The sequence below is a fragment of the Capra hircus genome, chromosome 18, assembly GCF_001704415.2.
Source record: "Capra hircus breed San Clemente chromosome 18, ASM170441v1, whole genome shotgun sequence".
NCBI lineage: Eukaryota > Metazoa > Chordata > Mammalia > Artiodactyla > Bovidae > Capra > Capra hircus.
In genome coordinates, this window is record NC_030825.1 from 2,764,685 (window position 1) to 2,783,103 (window position 18,419).

Genomic DNA, 18,419 nt, shown 5'->3' on the forward strand with positions numbered 1-18,419 from the left:
AAATGCAATTACAGCTCCACGCAGAAGAGTTCCATCACCCTATGCTTGCTCCTTGGAAGGAAAGTTACGACCAACCTAGATGGCATATTCAAAAGCAGAGACATTACTTTGCCGAATAAGGTCCGTCTAGTCAAGGCTATGGTTTTTCCTGTGGTCTTGTATGGATGTGAGAGTTGGACTGTGAAGAAGGCTGAGCGCCGAAGAATTGATGCCTTTAAACTATGGTGTTGGAGAAGACTCTTGAGAGTCCCTTGGACTGCAAGGAGATCCAACCAGTCCATTCTGAAGGAGATCAGCCCTGGGATTTCTTTGGAAGGAATGATGCTAAAGCTGAAACTCCAGTATTTTGGCCACCTCATGTGAAGAGTTGACTCATTGGAAAAGACTCTGATGCTGGGAGGGATTGGGGGCAGGAGGAGAAGGGGACGACAGAGGATGAGATGGCTGGATGGCATCACGGACTGGATGGACGTGGGTCTGAGTGAACTCCAGGGGATGGTGATGGACAGGGAGGCCTGGCGTGCTGCAGTTCATGGGGTCGCAGAGAGTCGGACACGACTGAGCGACTGAACTGAACTGAGGCCCCCTGTGCTCCACCCACTTAGCCTTCCGCCTTTGCCTTGCTCCTTAGATGTGGAAACAGTGAGTGGGGTCAATGACTCCCCCAGGTTTGCAGAGCCTAAGACGGTCTCAGTTGCATCACTTGCCCCCCAAAGCCCAGCCCTTCACTCTGACCTCCACTTCTCCCACACCCTCCAGGACAAGCCAGGACTTTCCATGCGTTTACTTCCTCCTTTGATAGCTTCTGGCCGTGAACACACATAGGCACACACACACACGCACCCTGCCTGCAACACTCACACAATGCTCACCCACAGGCACACACACACGCACCTGCCCCGCCCCGCCCACACCCCTGCAGCGCTCACCCGCAGGCACGCACACACACACGCACCCGCCCACCCACACCCGCGCAATGCTCACCCGCAGGCACACGCGCACACACACACACACACACCGCCCGCCCACACCCCTGCAGCGCTCACCCGCAGGCACACACACACATACACACACACACACATGCACCCGCCCGCCCGCACCCCTACAGTGCTCACCCGAAGGTGCGCACACACATACACACACACACACACACACGCACCCTGCCTGCAACACTCACACAATGCTCACCCGCAGGCACACACACACGCACCTGCCCCGCCCTGCCCACACCCCTGCAGCGCTCACCCACAGGCACACACAAACACACACACACACACACACGCACCCGCCCACCCACACCCGCGCAATGCTCACCGCAGGCACACACACAAACACACACATGCACCCGCCCGCCCACACCCCTACAGTGCTCACCCGAAGGTGCGCACACACACACACGCACCCACCCCGCCCCGCCCACACCCCTGCAGCACTCACCCGCAGGCACACAAACACACACACACACACGCACCCGCCCGCCCACACCCCTGCAGCGCTCACCCACAGGCGCGCGCGCGCACACACACACGCACCCGCCCACCCACACCCGCGCAATGCTCACCCGCAGGCACACACACAAACACACACACACGAACCCGCCCGCCCACACCCCTACAGTGCTCACCTGCAGGCACACACACACACACACACACGCATGCAGGCTCACCCGCAGGCCCTGCTTGACATCCAGCAGTAGTGTGTGCACCTCCTCCAGGAACTTCCGGGATGGGTGGCCCTCGAGCAGCACCTCCTGCACCCACTCAGTAGCACTGAGACTCACCAGGACCCACAGATACCGCAGCTCCTGCTGGCTCACCCGGGCCCGCTGCTGCAGAGACAGAAACTACTGAAGCCCCCAACAGGGGCCTCTGGGCCCTTACCCCAACCCCCAGATCCAACATCCCCCCAGACCTGACCTGCACAGGGGGGATACCAGGCAGCCCCCGGGGGTGGGGGGCAAGCTTGGGCCTGAGCCAAGGGTGGGTTGGCCTGAGGGGCCAGAAAAGCCTCCTGGCAGCAGGACCTACCCAGACCAGTGCTTCCCAGGCAGGGCACCCAGGGTGTCCCTGGAGGCAGAGGGCTCCCCAGTCCAGAGGAGGGGATTCTCACCAGTCTGGTGATGTTGGCTGTTCGGAGCACCCCCTCATAAGGCACACTGACCCTGTAGTTGATGGGGAAGTAGTGTTTCTAGGAAGGTATGAGAACAGAAGATGAGGTCAGAGTCAGAAACGGCTCAGATTTCCCCAGCCTCCCAGAGGAATCTGATGCAGGGGAAGGACCCAGGCCTGGCCCTTGACGGCAGAGGTCACAGCAGTGTTCCTCCACAGAAAATATGTGCTTTGCCCCCAGCTGGGACAAAGACAGCCCCTTCCTCCGGGACACAGGGAAGGGTAGGTCCTGACAGGCCTAGTCTCAGGCCAAGGTGTAGGATGAGAGGCTTACTGCTCTGGGAAAACCATCTCCTTTGCGGGGTGAGGAAAATAACTTTAAAAGATTGCTCTGAAACTTGTCATAGTGATGGTTTCATAACTTTCAGAATGCACTGAAAACCACTGCAATGTACACGTAAATACATAAATTGTGTGGTATGTGAATTATGTGTCAATATGTCTTCAAAGCTGTTAAAAAAAAAAGACCTATAGAGCCACATGCCACATGATTCACCCTAATAAAAGAATCAAATATTATAAATTCCAGGTCCTTATCACCCTTGTTAATAATACGTGACTCCCCCGAGGTTTCCTGCAATCCCTTCTCCCCTGGAGAGGGCCACGTGGAGGTGGGATCAAGGGTCAGATGAGAGGCGGGGAGGGCCCGCGGCGGCTAGCAGGAGCAAGGACAGGTAGTGCAGCCCGGGCCCAGGGTGTATGCAAGGGGCCAGGGGCCAGGCGGGCTCTGGCAGAGGAGCGGCGAGGGCCCATGGGTACCATGTACTGAAGGCGGTTCCGGTACTGCAGCTTGTCCCGCAGGAAGCCAGTGATGGCGCACTCGTCGCTCCGGGTCAAGGGCCATGGCTCCAAGCCCTCATTTCCCAAGGCCATGCCGAGGAGGATCCCAAGATCTGTGGGCCACACCCAGCAAGAACACGTGAGCACCTGCTGCTTCCCACTGCTCCTGCAGGTGTGCAGTGAGCACTCGCCTCCCTTCACACACCTGTGTGCAGAGCGAGCACGAGCCTCCCTTCACGCACCTGGGTGCAGAGCGAGCTCAAGCCTCCCTTCACGCACCTGTGTGCAGAGCGAGCTCGAGCCTCCCTTCACGCACCTGGGTGTACAGTGAGCACGCGCCTCCCTTCACGCACCTGGGTGCAGAGTGAGCTCGAGCCTCCCTTCACGCACCTGTGTGCAGAGCGACCTCGAGCCTCCCTTCACGCACCTGGGTGCAGAGTGAGCACGCGCCTCCCTTCACGCACCTGGGTGCAGAGTGAGCTCGAGCCTCCCTTCACGCACCTGGGTGCGGAGCAAGCTCGAGCCTCCCTTCACGCACCTGTGTGCAGAGCGAGCTCGAGCCTCCCTTCACGCACCTGTGTGCAGAGCGAGCTCGAGCCTCCCTTCACGCACCTGTGTGCAGAGCGAGCTCGAGCCTCCCTTCACGCACCTGTGTGCAGAGTGAGCTCGAGCCTCCCTTCACACACCTGGGTGCGGAGCGAGCTTGAGCCTCCCTTCACACACCTGGGTGCAGAGTGAGCACACACCTCCCTTCACGCACCTGGGTGCAGAGGGACCTTGAGCCCCCCTTCACGCACTTGTGTGTACAGTGAACACGCGCCTCCCTTCACGCACCTGTGTGCAGAGCGAGCTTGAGCCTCCCTTCACACACCTGGGTGTGGAGCAAGCTGAGCCTCCCTTCACACACCTGGGTGCGGAACGAGCTTGAGCCTCCCTTCACGCACCTGTGTGCAGAGCGAGCTCGAGCCTCCCTTCACACACCTGGGTGCAGAGTGAACATGTGCCTCCCTTCATGCAGCTGTGTGCAGAGTGAGCACGTGCCTCCCTTTACCAGGGGACATGTCCTCACAGGCCAGGGTGGGGGTGCTGGGCCCCCAGGAGGCCGTCCTAGCACTGGGAAGCCTTTCCCTGGGGCCAGGGCTCCAGCACCACAACTCAGACAAGCATGTGCCATCCAGCGCAGCCACTCCCACCTCGGCCTGGCAGAGCCCCCAGATCTACGCCTTGGGGTTGGTCTCCAGCCTCCTGCCTACTCCTGCCCTCGGGGCAGGCACCCTCCTTTCCAGGGCAACCTCTGCCCCTTGTCTGGAGCCAAGGAGTTTTCAAAGCTTTTTGCTGCATTTTCCACGAAGACTCTGGAACTGTGGATTCTAGTCAGAACTCTCCCAATGACTCCAGGGCGACCCTCGCCATTGTCTTCCCTGCTCTGTCTGACTCTGACATGCCTCTTAGGTGTTGGTACCAGCAGGTGTGTAGCGGCTCTTCCCGTGCGGTCTTTCTAGGATGCTGACTGAACCTCACTCAGGCTGTTTCTCTTTCCATACAAACAATCTGAACATTACCCACCTTCACCACTGTGGGTCACTGTGACTTTAAAAACTGATTTCTGCATAACTGAACAGACTTAGAAAATATACTGAGAAAATTAGCAACAAATAAGAACAAGAGTTCAACGGATCAGAGCAGAAAGAACAAAATATGGATATGCAAGGGACATATCTGAAAATGAACCTCATTAATAAATTCACACTAAAACAATCAGATCCATGTCTTACCTACCAAACAGAAAGAGGTTTTTTTGTTGCTGTTACTTTAATAGAACAAAATTATTAAAGTGCTGGTGAAGTAGCGAGGCAAATGCTCTCATCTTGGAAAGCACTTTGGCAATTTTTGTTACTGATGGACTTTAAAATGTTCACATTTCAACCCACTGAACTTTAAAACTGTCCATACCCTTTGACCCATTAAACTCATTTCTAGGAATAAATGTGAAGGAAAACAAACGAGAGACACAAAGACTTCCACTGCAGTATCATTTAATAACAGCGAACAACTACAAGAGCCCTGGAGGTTCATTAATAATGAGTGCAGTCAATAAAAATCACACTGGTAAAGAATACTTATGATATGCTTTCATGACAAGAAAAATACTTTTGATATGCTTAAGTGAAGTGAAGTCGCTCAGTTGTGTCCGACTCTTTGCGAGCCCGTGGACTGTAGCCCACCAGGCTCCTCCGCCCATGGGATTCTCCAGGCAAGAATACTGGAGTGGGTTGCCATTTCCTTCTCCAGGGGATCTTCCCGACCCAGGGATCGAACCCAGGTCTTCCACGTTGCAGGCAGACGCTTTAACTTCTGAGTGAAGTTTAAAAAAGCATGACGCTTTGGGAACGCATGTAAGAATTAAAGATTTTAAAGTTTAAAAAAAATAAAAAATTAAAAAAATAATAAAAATAAAAAAAATAAAAATAAAAAAAATAAAAAAGCATGACGCAACACATTGAGTATAAAGCATGACTTGAATTCGTTAACTATACATGTGTGTGTGTGCATAGAAAAATGCAACAGAAAGAAATGCACCAAACCTCTGTGGGATATCGTTATGCTCTTCTTTATACGTCGTAGAGTATATTATACACTTAGTGTCTATTACTGTTATAGCCAAAAGCTGTGCTTTTTCCTTTTCTTTCTTCCTTTCCCCCCGAATTAGCCAGGCAGGCTGAGTCACCTCTTGATTGTGAGCAGGAATTACTGACCGGACTTTCCCCACTCACCTCCCTGGCACTTGGGAACCCTTCTGTTCCTACACCCTCCAGGGCCTGAGCTGCGGGTGTCACTGTCCGCCCCAGCCCCAGCCCCACCCCCACCCCCCGCCTACTCGATGCTGTGCCCCTGCCAGGCCAGGAACTCAGGTCTGCTCAACCCTGTGCCCCTTATGGGCTGCAGCCCACCAGCCCTTCCCGTCATAGAAGTCTGACTCCACATTTTCCACAGACTTGCAAATTGGTAATCCATCTGGCACTTTCTGTCTCTCTCTCCCTTCCCATGTTCTTGAACCAATATTTAGACCAAGGAACAGACAAACCAGTGTTTCTGCTTGCTCCCTACCTTGTCTCTACATCATTCGCCCCCTCAGCTGGGTGCTCCTGCCTGTCAAGATCATTCCTGCCTTGGGGTTTTGGCCCACACATTGCCCCTGCCCTTGGTGTCCTCTCCCACTGTGAGACCAAGACTCCTTCCCTCCCCAGGGTCTCCCCAACCTGCAGCAGCCTCTGTCTCTAGCACCATCTGTCCAGTTCACTGTCTTGAGCAGACAAGGCAGCTCCCAGTGTGTGGATGCACAGTGCTCTGAACTCTAGCACTTTAGGGAACTGGGAGCAGGCATCTGGGTCTCCTGCAGAAGCTGGTAAAAGCCCAGAGTGCCAGGCCCCACCCACAGTATCTGATTCAGCAGGCAGGCGGTCGGGTGGGGGGCAGAGAATCGACATTTCTAACAGATTCCAAAGTCAAGCTGATGCTGCTGGTCTGGTGACTGTGCTTGACAGAAAGTGATAGGACACAGACTGGTGTCCTCAGGGCCACACTCTGGCTCACAGAGATGTCACATAAAAATCCTAGTTTCTGTCTTTTCTTTCACAACCAGTGCGTCTGTCCACACTGAATTTTCTTTTCCAGTGTGGCTGGCACCCTCTGGCTGTCCACTCCACCCCCAAGTGGTACCCCACCTGCCCTCATCGAGTCCCAGTCTGGAGCCTTCAGGGCCTGGCAATGAGGCATGCAGCAGGGACTTGTGGAGCCCCCATGCTTCCCAGACTGGCAGCCGTGGGCGCCCCGAAACCCTGCCCAAATGACCTGTCTTCTTCCAGACTTAGACTTCTTCCAACCCTGCAGCCCAACTACCATTTCCAATGTTAAGCTCCTTTCCTGCTGCCTCAACTCTGAAAAACAGGGCGGTGCACAGGTGAGCAGGCAGGGACAGCGGAACTGCAGCCTCACTGCCTATCTGCCTTCCAAGAGCAGGGTCTCTGCAACTGTTGTTAAGAATCTCCAGGTGAACTCATCTTGAATTTAGGGTAGGCCCTAACTCCAATGACTGTGTCCTTTTAGGACGAGGAAAGGACACAGAGACGCGTAGGGCAAGACCCTTCACGTGGCCTCACAGAGCAGGGTAGCCTGGGGCAATGCGGCCACAAGCCAAGGAACACCAGGAGCCACCAGAGGCTGGAAGAGGCAGCAAGGACCCTCCACCAGAGCCTTCGCAGGGAGCAGAGCTCTGACAGCTTGATTTCAGACCGCTGACCTCCCCAGCTGTGACAGAGTGCATTTCTGCTGTTTCACCAAGTCTGTGGCAATTCATCAGAGAAGGCAATGGCACCCCACTCCAGTGCTCTTGCCTGGAAAATCCCATGGACAGAGGAGCCTGGTGGGCTGCAGTCCAAGGGGTCGCTAAGAGTTGGGCACGACTGAGCGACTTCACTTTCACTTTTCATTTTCATACATTGGAGAAGGAAATGGCAACCCACTCCAGTATTCTTGGCCTGGAGAATCCCAGGGATGGGGAGCCTGATGGGCTGCCGTCTATGGGGTCGCACAGAGTCGGACACGACTGAAGCGACTTAGCAGCAGCAGCAGCAGCAACAGTGGCAATTCACTGGGGCAGCTGCTCCTTGTCCAGCACCCAGCCCCTCCCGAGCTCCTGATCCACAGCCCCCGCCACAGCCGGGCCGCTGCACGCCGCCCCATGCACCATGCCCCTCCACCAGGACTCTTCATTTTCACCTCCGTCTTCAGAAGGGACCCTCATCACCTCCTGCCGGAAGGCTGGAATAGAGACTCTCCCCAGAGCAGAGGGACTCCCAATCCCAGCCCCCACCCCAGAGCACGCATCTTCCAGGGCTCCTGCCGTCTCATCAGTCAGCCGCCCCTAACCCTGGCTTCCACGGCCTCAGCCACCCGAGCCCAGACCGATGTCCAGCCTGGCCTCGAACTCCCCCTGCTGAGGTTTGCTCACGCTGTTCCCCCTCCCTGGAAGGAGTGCTGTCCTCACCTCCCCAGATCTATGGATGCAGACCCACCCACCTCTGAGACCATTTCAAGTGGCACCTCACTCTGCTGTTTCTCCTGCTCCCCCTGCCCCTCACAACTTGGAAAATTCCAGAACACCAAGTCTGGGCTCTCCCACCCGTTCTGAACATCCTGACCCTTTGCAGTGCCCTCCACAAGGGCCGGGGAGGACCCAGCTCCTCAGCGCATCCCTCGGAGGATCAGACCCTAGATCTCATGTAAACAGCACACGGTTCCCAGCACCTAACTCCACGCCGGGTATTAGAGACGCACAGGATAACCCAGGTCCTTGTCACCATGGCAGTGCCTCTCCAGTGGGCACGTGGGTGGCACCAGAAAAAATATGTTGAATTTGAGTCGATTAAATTGAGTCCTGGAGTCTGAAGGGAGCTTGGTCTGGCCTCCCACCAGCAGGCTCAAGAGGCTTCTAGATTCTTTTTCTTTTCTGTCCTCATTTCAACTATTTTTCTTTTCCCCAACACCACTGTTCTCTTCCTGCCTTTTGATTTAGCTCTTCACGGAGGGAGAGGCAGAGGGAACAGCCTGCGCTTCTCTCATATGTCTCAGGGCCCAGACAATTTCATAAGCCCCCACCCCAGACTGGCCACCCCGAGGGAAGCCAGAAGTCTCTCCACTGTGCTCCCCAGCACCAGTGACCCTGGGCAGGTGAGGTCCTGCCTCCCACCCCCAGGGCCTGCCCTGTCCCCGTGACCCACTGACTGTGCCCACCCACGCCAAGGCTCACAGCCATCATGCCTGTCTGAGCTGGAGACAGGGCCGACAGCGTGGGAGTCCCTGAGGGCGCTTGCCATTAAGCTGGGAAGCATCTCAACTTCTCCCCAGGAAGAATGCCCTGGTTGCCGTGGTTACAGCAGAGCCCGGCTGCGGGCCAAGGCCTCCCCGGGCAGCCCCCACGGACCCCCAGCCCCGCTGGGTACTCACAGCGCAGCCAGGCGAGTCCCTGGGGCATGGTGGTGCACGGGTCTTGCAGAGCACAGACGCGCGTCCCCAGCGGTGTGTCTGCTCACAGAGGCCCGAGGAGGGCCTGCATGGCCCCGGTCAGCAGAGGGAGCCGGGAGTGAGGAAGGGCTGGCCTCGGGGGAGTGGCCGGGCGGGGCGGCAGGTGCCCCAGGCAGGGCTCCCCCTTATCTGCCTGACAGTGCGGGCGGCAGCCAGCGGGCGGCGGCCGTGGCCCCCATGGCAGCAAGACCTGGCCTGAGACGGCTGCCTCGGGGTCTTTCTTCGGAGCAGGACAGAGTCCCCCGCAGGCCTCGGAATCCGCGGCTGGCTTGTGCTTTCTCTTGATTTCTCCGTCTGCAGCTGCTCAGTGTGAAACCTGGCTCTGGAAAGAGAAAGGAGGAGAGAAACCGATTATGTAAGAGTGGTGCTGCCACTCAGCCCCCGGCCACAGGCACGCACGCAGAGCCGACCGTGCAGGCGGCAGCCACGGCCGGCTGGGCCCACAGGAAGGCCAGGGGCACACCGCTCGGACGCGGGACCACAGGGCATCCACAGGGCAGCCTCAGTCCAGGGGCGAGTTCGAAGGATACAGGCGGACACCCTGGGGCTAAAACCAAAGCAGGACCAAGGAATGAATGGGCTGTGTGGGTTCAACCTGGGGAGCTTCCTGAGGGGAGATCATAGATAAACCAGATGAATGACTTGGCCTGCAGGGAGATATTTTTTTAAAAGCAGATCATTCACCACTCTACTCACTTTCAGGCTTAGTTCCATTCTCACATTCCAAATCTGCCTCCCCAAGTATGGAGTACCCAGTTAAATTTTAATTTCAGATAAATGATACAAACTTTTTTTTAGTATAATTATGTCATGAATGGGGCTTCCCTGTTAGCTCAACTGGTAAAGAATCCACCTGCAATGCAGGAGACCCTGGTTTGATTACTGGGTTGGGAAGATCCCCAGGAGGAGGGCATGGCAACCCACTCTAGTATTCTTGCCTGGAGAAGCCCCATGGACAGAGGGGCCTGGCGGGCTACAGTCCGTCAGGTGGCAAAGAGTCAGACACAGCTGAAAGACTAATGCACAGCACATCACATGTGAATACTTTTTTAGTATAAGTATATCCCAAATATTGCATGGGACATACTTATGCTACAAGAATATTCACTGCTTATCTGAAATTCCAAATTAACTGGGACTCCTGTATCTTCATTTGCTAAATTTGGCAACTCTATTATAAAACATGCTGTGACTTTTTCTGAGTGTTCACTATCTGGTAGGCCCACAGCTAAGGCCTTTATAATCATTAAATCTTCACAACAACCTTCAGTTCAGTTCAGTTCAGTCTCTCAGCCATGTCCGACTCTTTGTGACCCCATGAATTGCAACACGCCAGGCCTCCCTGTCCATCACCAACTCCCAGAGTTCACTCAGACTCACGTACATTGAGTCAGTGATGCCATCCAGCCATCTCATCCTCTGTCGTCCCCTTCTCCTCCTGCCCTCAATCCCTCCCAGCATCAGAGTCTTTTCCAATGAGTCAACTCTTTTCATGAGGTGGCCAAAATACTGGAGCTTCAGCTTTAGCATCATTCCTTCCAAAGAAATCCCAGGGCTGATCTCCTTCAGAATGGACTGGTTGGATCTCCTTGCAGTCCAAGGGACTCTCAAGAGTCTTCTCCAACACCACAGTTCAAAAGCATCAATTCTTCGGTGCTCAGCCTTCTTCACAGTCCAACTCTCACATCCATACATGACTACTGGAAAAACCATAGCCTTGACTAGACGGACCTTAGTCAGCAAAGTAATGTCTCTGCTTTTGAATATGCTATCTAGGTTGGTCAACAACCTTATGGGGCCATAAAGCTTCATTTTATCAATGAGGAACTCAAAGCCCAAAAAGGTTAAGACACTTATCCAAGGCCACACAGCTTGTAAGAAGAGCAACAGGAATTCAACCACAGCCAGCTAATAAGTTACAGCTGGGCATGGGGCTTGGGGCTTTCATACAGTCACCATCATTTATCCCTCACCCGGCTCTGCGAGGGATGGCTTGTTGTACCCATTTTGCAGATGAGCAAACTGAGGCTCTAAGCCGCTGAGTTGGCAAGTGACAGAGCCGGCTCTGAAAATCAGCCTCTGATTCCGCTCTGTTCCATTGTCTTGCCCTCTCCCTCTGGAATGGCCACAGGTGGTTGGCATGAGGGGAGAGTAGGTGTGATCTGGGGGTCTTCTCCATTGCGACATCCATGGCTCCCCCACAGAATGATGGATGGGCCGACTCTCACCCGTGGAGCTTCCCAGCAGGCAGCAGAGCTGCACGAGAGAACACACGTGTCCGTTCACCCCTGAACCTCCTCCTCCTGCGACCCACACTGGTAACCTTCCTGCTGCTACAGCATCACCACAAACACTGACCTGGCTGAAGCTTTTTGTCATCGCTGTGCTTGCCTTATTTAGGTTTACTGAGGTAATAACTACCCATAGCAAAATTCGCCTTTTCCTAGGATACAGTTCTATGGATTTTGACAAACGCACAGAGCCACATAGCCACTATAATAATCAAGATGTAAAACATCTCCTTCCACCCAGAATGTTCCCTCCTGCCAGGCTGCAGTCAACCAGTCCTCCCGCCCTGGCCCCAGGGTGGGAATGAAGCACCCCTGCTCGTTCAACCAGCAGTTTTGTTTCCAAAACACCTGATAAATGCAATCACAGCGCGCGGCCTTCTGTGTCCCTCCCCATAGCAGCCTGCCATCTGGGGTTTAGCCAGGATGCTGCGTGTGTTGGTCACTTGTTCCCTTTCCTTGCTGAGTAGTGCTCCGCTGTGTAGACTCTATTCACTAGTTGAATGGCAGCTGGCTTGTTACCAGTTTTTGACGATTGAGAACAGAGCCTCCACGAGGCTCCGTGGACAGGTTTTGGTGCGGATGGAACCTCCGTTTCTGCAGGCCCATGCTGTAACCTGGCGGTCCCACAGCCCTTCAGATACCTCGGCCCTGCGTCCTGTGCACCGGGGCCTGGACAGCGCTTCCTGCTCCTGTCCTGCTCCCACCACCGGAACATCCGCGGATCCAGACCTCCTACACTCACACCAGAATCTGCCTCTGCACCCCATCCACACCCCAAAACTCTCCCGGCCAGCTCCTCACTAAGATATCCCTCAGAAAGGCTTCTTCCATGTACCCTGGGCCAGCAGACTGGGACAGAGAAGCTGAGGAAGTGAGAGAAGGGTCATGGTCCCCTTCAGGCCACACCGCAGAGCCCTGACCCTGGGTGCCACCCACGGAGATGGGAGAGATGTGTGGAAGCCAAGCAAAGCGGGGGCTGCCTGATGACACAGAAGCTGGACCCTTCTCTGGGAGGCGGAGGGCAGCACGGAGGAAATCCCCTAAGAGAGTAGCCTTGCTGAACCCTGGGAAAGCTCAGGAGTGTCTGTCTGTCCGTCTGCCTCTCTCTGGTGAGGAAAGGGGCAGGGAGGAGTTGAGAATCGCCTTTGCCTCCCCAGCCCCACTCTACCCAGGGGCTTAGAGCAGTCCTATGGAACCTCGTGCAGAGAGAACTTGGACAAGAAAGCAAAAGCTGGAGTATTATTTTACATAGTTCAATAACAAATAGCATTTTCAGAGTCTCAGTAGCAAGTGAAAAGTGAATGCTAATTTAACAGAACCATGACTTATGGATCGTGGAAGGACAAAGGCCCTGGGGAGGGTGTGTATGTGTGGGGAGGGGAGGGTGGCAGTGCCAGGCAGCCACGTGTTCACTGGGGGGAAGTCAACAGACAGTGCCTCAGACAAAGGAGCAAGATGAGCATGTGAAAGTGAAAGGCACTCAGTCGTGTCCGACTCTTACAGTCCGTGGAATTCTCCAGGCCAGAATCCTGGAGTGGGTAGCCTGTCCCTTCTCCATATGTGTAACTGAATCACTCTGCTGTGTCCCTGAGAGTAACACAACATTGTAAATCAACTGTACTTCAAGTTAAAAGCAGAAAAAGATATGAATGGGGGTGCATGGGAAGAATTAGGGCCACTTTTGCAACAAGTCTATTACACCAACACAGAGCATCCTTCTTCCCAAAGAGGCCAGGCCTGACCTAAAGCCCAGGGCATGGAGCACTGAGCCACCTGCCGCATCTCTGTAGGCAGGGCAGGGCCACAGGCGCCTCAGAGACACGCCACACAACCCCCTCACCTAGACATGAAGAAACAGGGCTGGTGCAGGGAGCTGTCCCAAGACTAATAGCCAGCCCCACCTCCTCCTGTGAATCAAGCCACTTTGCCCTTTGAGAATGTGGGAAGGGACATTATAGCAACTAGCAGTCCTGAGCAGTGAGTCACACATGCTCAATTTAAGGAGGAAGAAGAAAAACAGGACTGAGTTTAGGCCATGGGGGGTAAAAAAAAAGATAAACAAAAGCACAAATAGGAATGATTTTCTTCTGTTAGCCCAGAGTTTATATTTCTGAATAACATTTCATCCACCACCTCTGTTCTACCAGCGGAGTGAGGGTTCTAGAACCAGAGCACATGAATCACACAGGCTCCACTCTTGGCCACATCTGAGTAGCCAGTGCCATCCAGAGATGTGGGCTGAGTCAGACCCTGCCTGGCCCCTTGGCTCCCATTCCCTGTTCAGTAACTACAAGTGTCATCTGCAAGTGAGGCTCTATTTCTACCTGCTTTGGTCTGGGCTGGGCCATGTGACTTGCTCTGATCAGTGGGATGTGCCTGGGCTTCGGGCTTGTCCTCTCTTGCTGCTGGGAGGGCTTCATGTCGTGTAAACAATTACAGGCTAGCTTCCTACAGGAGGCCCCAGGCATCTGAATGAAACCATCCTAAACTAGTCCATCTGGCCCCAGTCAAGTCAGCCCAGAATACTCGCCACCCCACAGAATCGTGAGAAATAGTCAATGTTTGTCTATTTTCAACCACTAAGCTTGGGGGTAGTTTGTTACACAACAAAAGACAACTGATGAAGTCTGGAAGTGCATCATCTCTGCAAATGTTTTGTAAAAATCCCATCAAGTTGAATCCAAAGCGTCTCCTGGGAGTGGTTCCTGTGGTTTCTCTCCTCTGAATGAAATGCAGAAGGCTGTCTGCAAAGGTGTGCTTTCACTGCCCTAGGGCCCAGCTCAGAATCTTCTATTGGAACATGAACTCTCTGGAATTCTGTACCAATCAATACTTTTGTCCCTGTGCTATATTTGATGTAATTTTTGAAACAGTATCATAGCATTGTTAAACAAACCAAACAAGGTAGAGGAGAATAGTATAATGGACCCTCATACAGCCATTGTGAAAGCTGCTCAGACATGTCTGACTCTTTGAGACTCCATGGACTGTAGCCTGCCAGGCTCCTCTGTCCATGGAATTCTCCAGGCCAGAATACTGGAGTGGGTAGCCATTCCCTTCTCCAGGGCATCTTCCCAACCCAGGAATCAAACTCAGGTCTCCCACATTGCAGGAGGCTTCTTTACCAACTGAGCCACCAGGGAAGCCCCATATAGCCATTATTCAGCTTCTAAACTTAATACTCTGCCATTCCCATTTCACCCGTCCTCTAAGTTTTGCCCTCGAGTATTTTAAAACAAATCCCAGACATGCCATTTTACCAGTATGTTAAGATGTTTTAAAAAATTACTATTATTGCACATTTCCAAACCAATAATCTCTAATATTGGGCTTCCCAGGTGATGCTACTGATAAAGAACCTGGCTGCCAGTGCTGGAGACATAAGAGACACAAGTTTGATCCCTGAGTCAGGAAGATCCTCTGGAGGAGGGCATGCAACCAACTCCAGTATTCTTGCCTGCAGAATCCCATGACAGAGGAGCCTGATGGGCTACAGTCCATCAGGTGACAAAGAGTCAGACACAGCTGAAGCTACTTATGCACGCACAATCCCTTATCATCTAACACAGAATCCATGTTCAAGTAAATGCACACGTATAAGCCCCACAGTTAATTTACTACAAAGGTGCAAAGAACATACAACAGAGAAAGCATAGTCTCTTCAATAAATGGAGCTGGGGGGACTTCCCTGGTGATCCAGTGGTCAGGAATCTGCCCTGCAATGCAGGAGACTCGGGTTTGATGCCTGGTCAGGGAACTAAGCTCCCACATGCTGCAACTAAGCCTGAGTGCCACAATGAAAGAGCCCACATGCCCGAAAGTAAGACCCAAAACAGCCAGATAAATGAAATTTTTAAAAAAGAAATAAATAAATGGAGCTGGGAAAACTGGACAGCTACATGCAAAAGGAAAAAAGAGAGAGAGAGAAACTACACTACTATTTCACACCATTCACAAAAGTCAGCCCAAAATGGATTAAAGATTTGAATGTAAGACCTGAAACCATAAAACTCCTAGAAGAAACCATAGGTAGTGTGTATATATATAATCTATTTATTTATTTGGCTGCGTCGGACCTCACTGCAGCAGGCTGGATCTTCTGTTACAGCAGGCTCAGTAGTTGCAGTGAGCAGACTTAGTTGCCCCATGGCAGGTGGGATCTTAGTTCCCTGACCAGGGCTGAACCTGAGTCTCCTACATTGGAACTCAGATTCTCAACCACTGTACCCCCAGGTAAGTCCTGTCAGTATACTCTTTGAAAACAGTCTTAACAATTTCTTCTAGATATGTCTCCCCAGACAAGGGAAACAAAAGCAAAAAAATAAACAAATGGCACTGTGCCAAACTACAAAGCTTCCACACAGCAAATGAAACCACCAACAAAATAAAAAGACAGCTTGCCGAATGGGAGAAGATATTTGTAAATTGCATATCCACTAAGGGGTTAATATTTATTACAAAGAATGCATACAACTGAACAACAGTTAAACAACCTGATTAAAAACTAGGCAGAGGATGGGACCTCCCTGGCTGCTCAGTGGTTAGGGCTCTGTACTTCCATTACATGGGCAGTGGGGTTGTTCCCTAGTAGGGGGACAAAAACTCTGCAAGCTGCCCAGTGCAGCCAGAATTTTAAAAAAAATTGGGCAGAGGAGCTGAATAGACATTTTTCCAAGGAAGACATACAGATGGCCAACAGACACATGAAAAGATATCAAAACCAAAGTAAGATACCATCTCACACCTGTCAGAACTGCTATCACCAAGTAGGCAAGAAATAACAAGCCTTGGGGAGGTTGTGGAAAGAAACCCTCATATACTGTTGGAATTATAAACTAGTGCAGCCAGTATGGGAAACAGTAGAGAGGTTTCTCAAAATACTAAGAACAGAACTACCACATGACCTAACTATTTCACTTCTGGGTATTTATCCAAAGAATATGAAAACATTACTTTGAAAAGATACATACACCCCTATGTCCATCACACTATTACTTTAAATAGCCAAGATATGGAAATAACCTAAGTGACTATCCACGGATGGATGGATAAAGAAAATGTGGCATATATATACATACATACATGTGTGTGTATATATACATATATATAATGGAATACTACTCAGCCATTAAATCTTGGGGAATTCCCTGATGGTCCAGTCGTTGGGACTCTGTGCCTCCACTGCAGGGGACATGGGTTCAATATCTGGTCAGGGAACTAAGATTCTGCAAGCCTGAAAAAACAGCCAAAAAATTTAAAAAATAAAAAGATGAAATCTTGCCATCGTAACAACATGAACGCACCTTCAGGGCATCATGCTAAATGAAATAAGTCAGAGAGATATACTGTATGATTTTGCTCACGCTGAATTTAAAAAACCAGTGGAGAAACCAAACCAAACAAAACCAAACATGTAGATACAGAAAACAGAGTAGTGGTCAGCAGAGGGGAAAGGGTGAGAAGGGCAGAGTGAGCGACATATGGTGTAACCGCATGGCCGGCAACTCGTGATGGAATGAAACTAAGTTTTGGTGGTGGGCAGGCTGTGGCGTTTATGAGGGCAGAAATATAATGGTGCACACATGAAACGTATATACCAATGTTACCTCAATAAAAAGATCAATGTTAAAAAAAGAGTCCATATTCAACTTTCCTTCGTTATTTAAAAAATGTCTTTTTAAAAGGTGCTTTATGACACTGAAACACATATCACCATATGTAAAGCGGAAAGCCAGCGAGATTTGCTGTGAGACACAGGGAGCTCAAATCAATGCTCTGTGGCCACCTGGGGGGGGGCATAGGTCTGCCTGAGCAGCAGCACGCCTGACGCATGTTGGTATACGGCAGAAACTAGCACAGTATCGTAAAGCAATTATCCTGCAATTAAAAATTTAGGACTTTAAAAAGTTGCTTTGTTCATGTGAATGCATAGCAAAACTCACCACAATATTGTAAAGTGATTAGCCTCCAATTAGAATAAATTTTTTAAAAAGTTGCTTTGTTTGAATCAAGAGCCCAGTATTTTGGTCCACTGACTGATGTGTCTCTATGTCTTCTTCCTTCCTTTTTTTAAATATTAAGATATATCTTAATATTGCAGTCTGCAAGGAGTCCAACCAGTCACTCCTAAAGGAAATCAGTCCTGAATATTCATTGGAAGGACTGATGGTGAAGCTGAAGCTCCAATACTTTGGCCATCTGATGCGAAGAACTGATTCAGTGGGAAAGACCCTGATGTTGGGAAAGATTGAAGGCAGGAGGAGAAGGGGACGATGGGATGAGATGGTTGGGTGGTATCACAGACTCAATGGACACGAATTTGAGTAAGCTCCTGGAGTTGGTGGATTTGCATATTCTGGACATTTCATGCAAATAAAATCTTATGTTATCCTTTGTGATCGGCTTCTTTCACTTAGCATATTTTCACAGTTTATTCATCTTGTAAACCAAATGTTTGTGTCCCCCTCCCTCGCAAATTCCTATGCTGATGCTCTAACCCCCATTGTGATGGTATTTGGAAATGCACCTTAGTGAGGTAATCAGGGTTGGATGAGATCATGAAGGTGGGGCCCTCATGATAGGATTGAAGTGAAGTGAAGTCACTCAGTGGTGTCCGACTCTTTGCAGACCCATGGGGTGTAGCCTATCAGGCTCCTCCGTCCATGGCATTCTCCAGGCAAGAATACTGGAGTGGATTGCCATTTCCTTCTCCAGGGCATCTTCCCGGCCCAGGAATCGAACCCGGGTCTCCCGCATTGCAGGCAGACGCTTTACCGTCTGAGCCACCAGGGAAGTCACACACAATAGGATTAGTGCCCTGAAAAGACACCAGAGGCTTGCTCTGTCTCTCTCCATGATCCCATAAAGAGGCAGTCACGTGAGCACACATCCAGAAGGTGGCTGTCTGCAACCCAAGGGGAGAGTCCTCACCAGAAACCAACCATGCTGGTAGCCTAATCTTCAACCCCCAGAACTGTGAGAAAATAAATTTCTGTTATTTAAGCCACCCAGTCTATGGTATTTTATTATGGCAGCCTGAGTAGGCTAAGACAGTACTTCAAATCATCTTTTAAAAATAAGGGTAAAACATTTTATT

At 51.7% G+C, this 18,419-nt stretch overlaps 1 protein-coding gene across 7 annotated transcripts in view; it reads right to left on the minus strand.

Annotated features, from left to right (window-relative positions):
* IL34 (interleukin 34) overlaps positions 1-18,419 on the minus strand; it is a 60,683-nt gene that overhangs the window by 3,248 nt on the left and 39,016 nt on the right. For 5 of the 7 annotated variants that reach the window (XM_018061673.1, XM_018061670.1, XM_018061669.1 and 2 more), the window contains 4 exons: positions 8,955-9,354; positions 2,928-3,061; positions 2,110-2,187; positions 1,667-1,828 (listed from right to left, as the gene is read on the minus strand). In XM_018061673.1, coding sequence (XP_017917162.1) covers positions 1,667-1,828; positions 2,110-2,187; positions 2,928-3,061; positions 8,955-8,982 — 402 coding nt within the window. In that variant the 5' untranslated portion in view covers positions 8,983-9,354. Of the gene's footprint in view, positions 1-1,666; positions 1,829-2,109; positions 2,188-2,927; positions 3,062-8,954; positions 9,355-10,416; positions 10,435-18,419 lie in introns of those variants that run through there. The other 2 variants (XM_018061674.1, XM_018061675.1) reach the window with 2 other exon arrangements.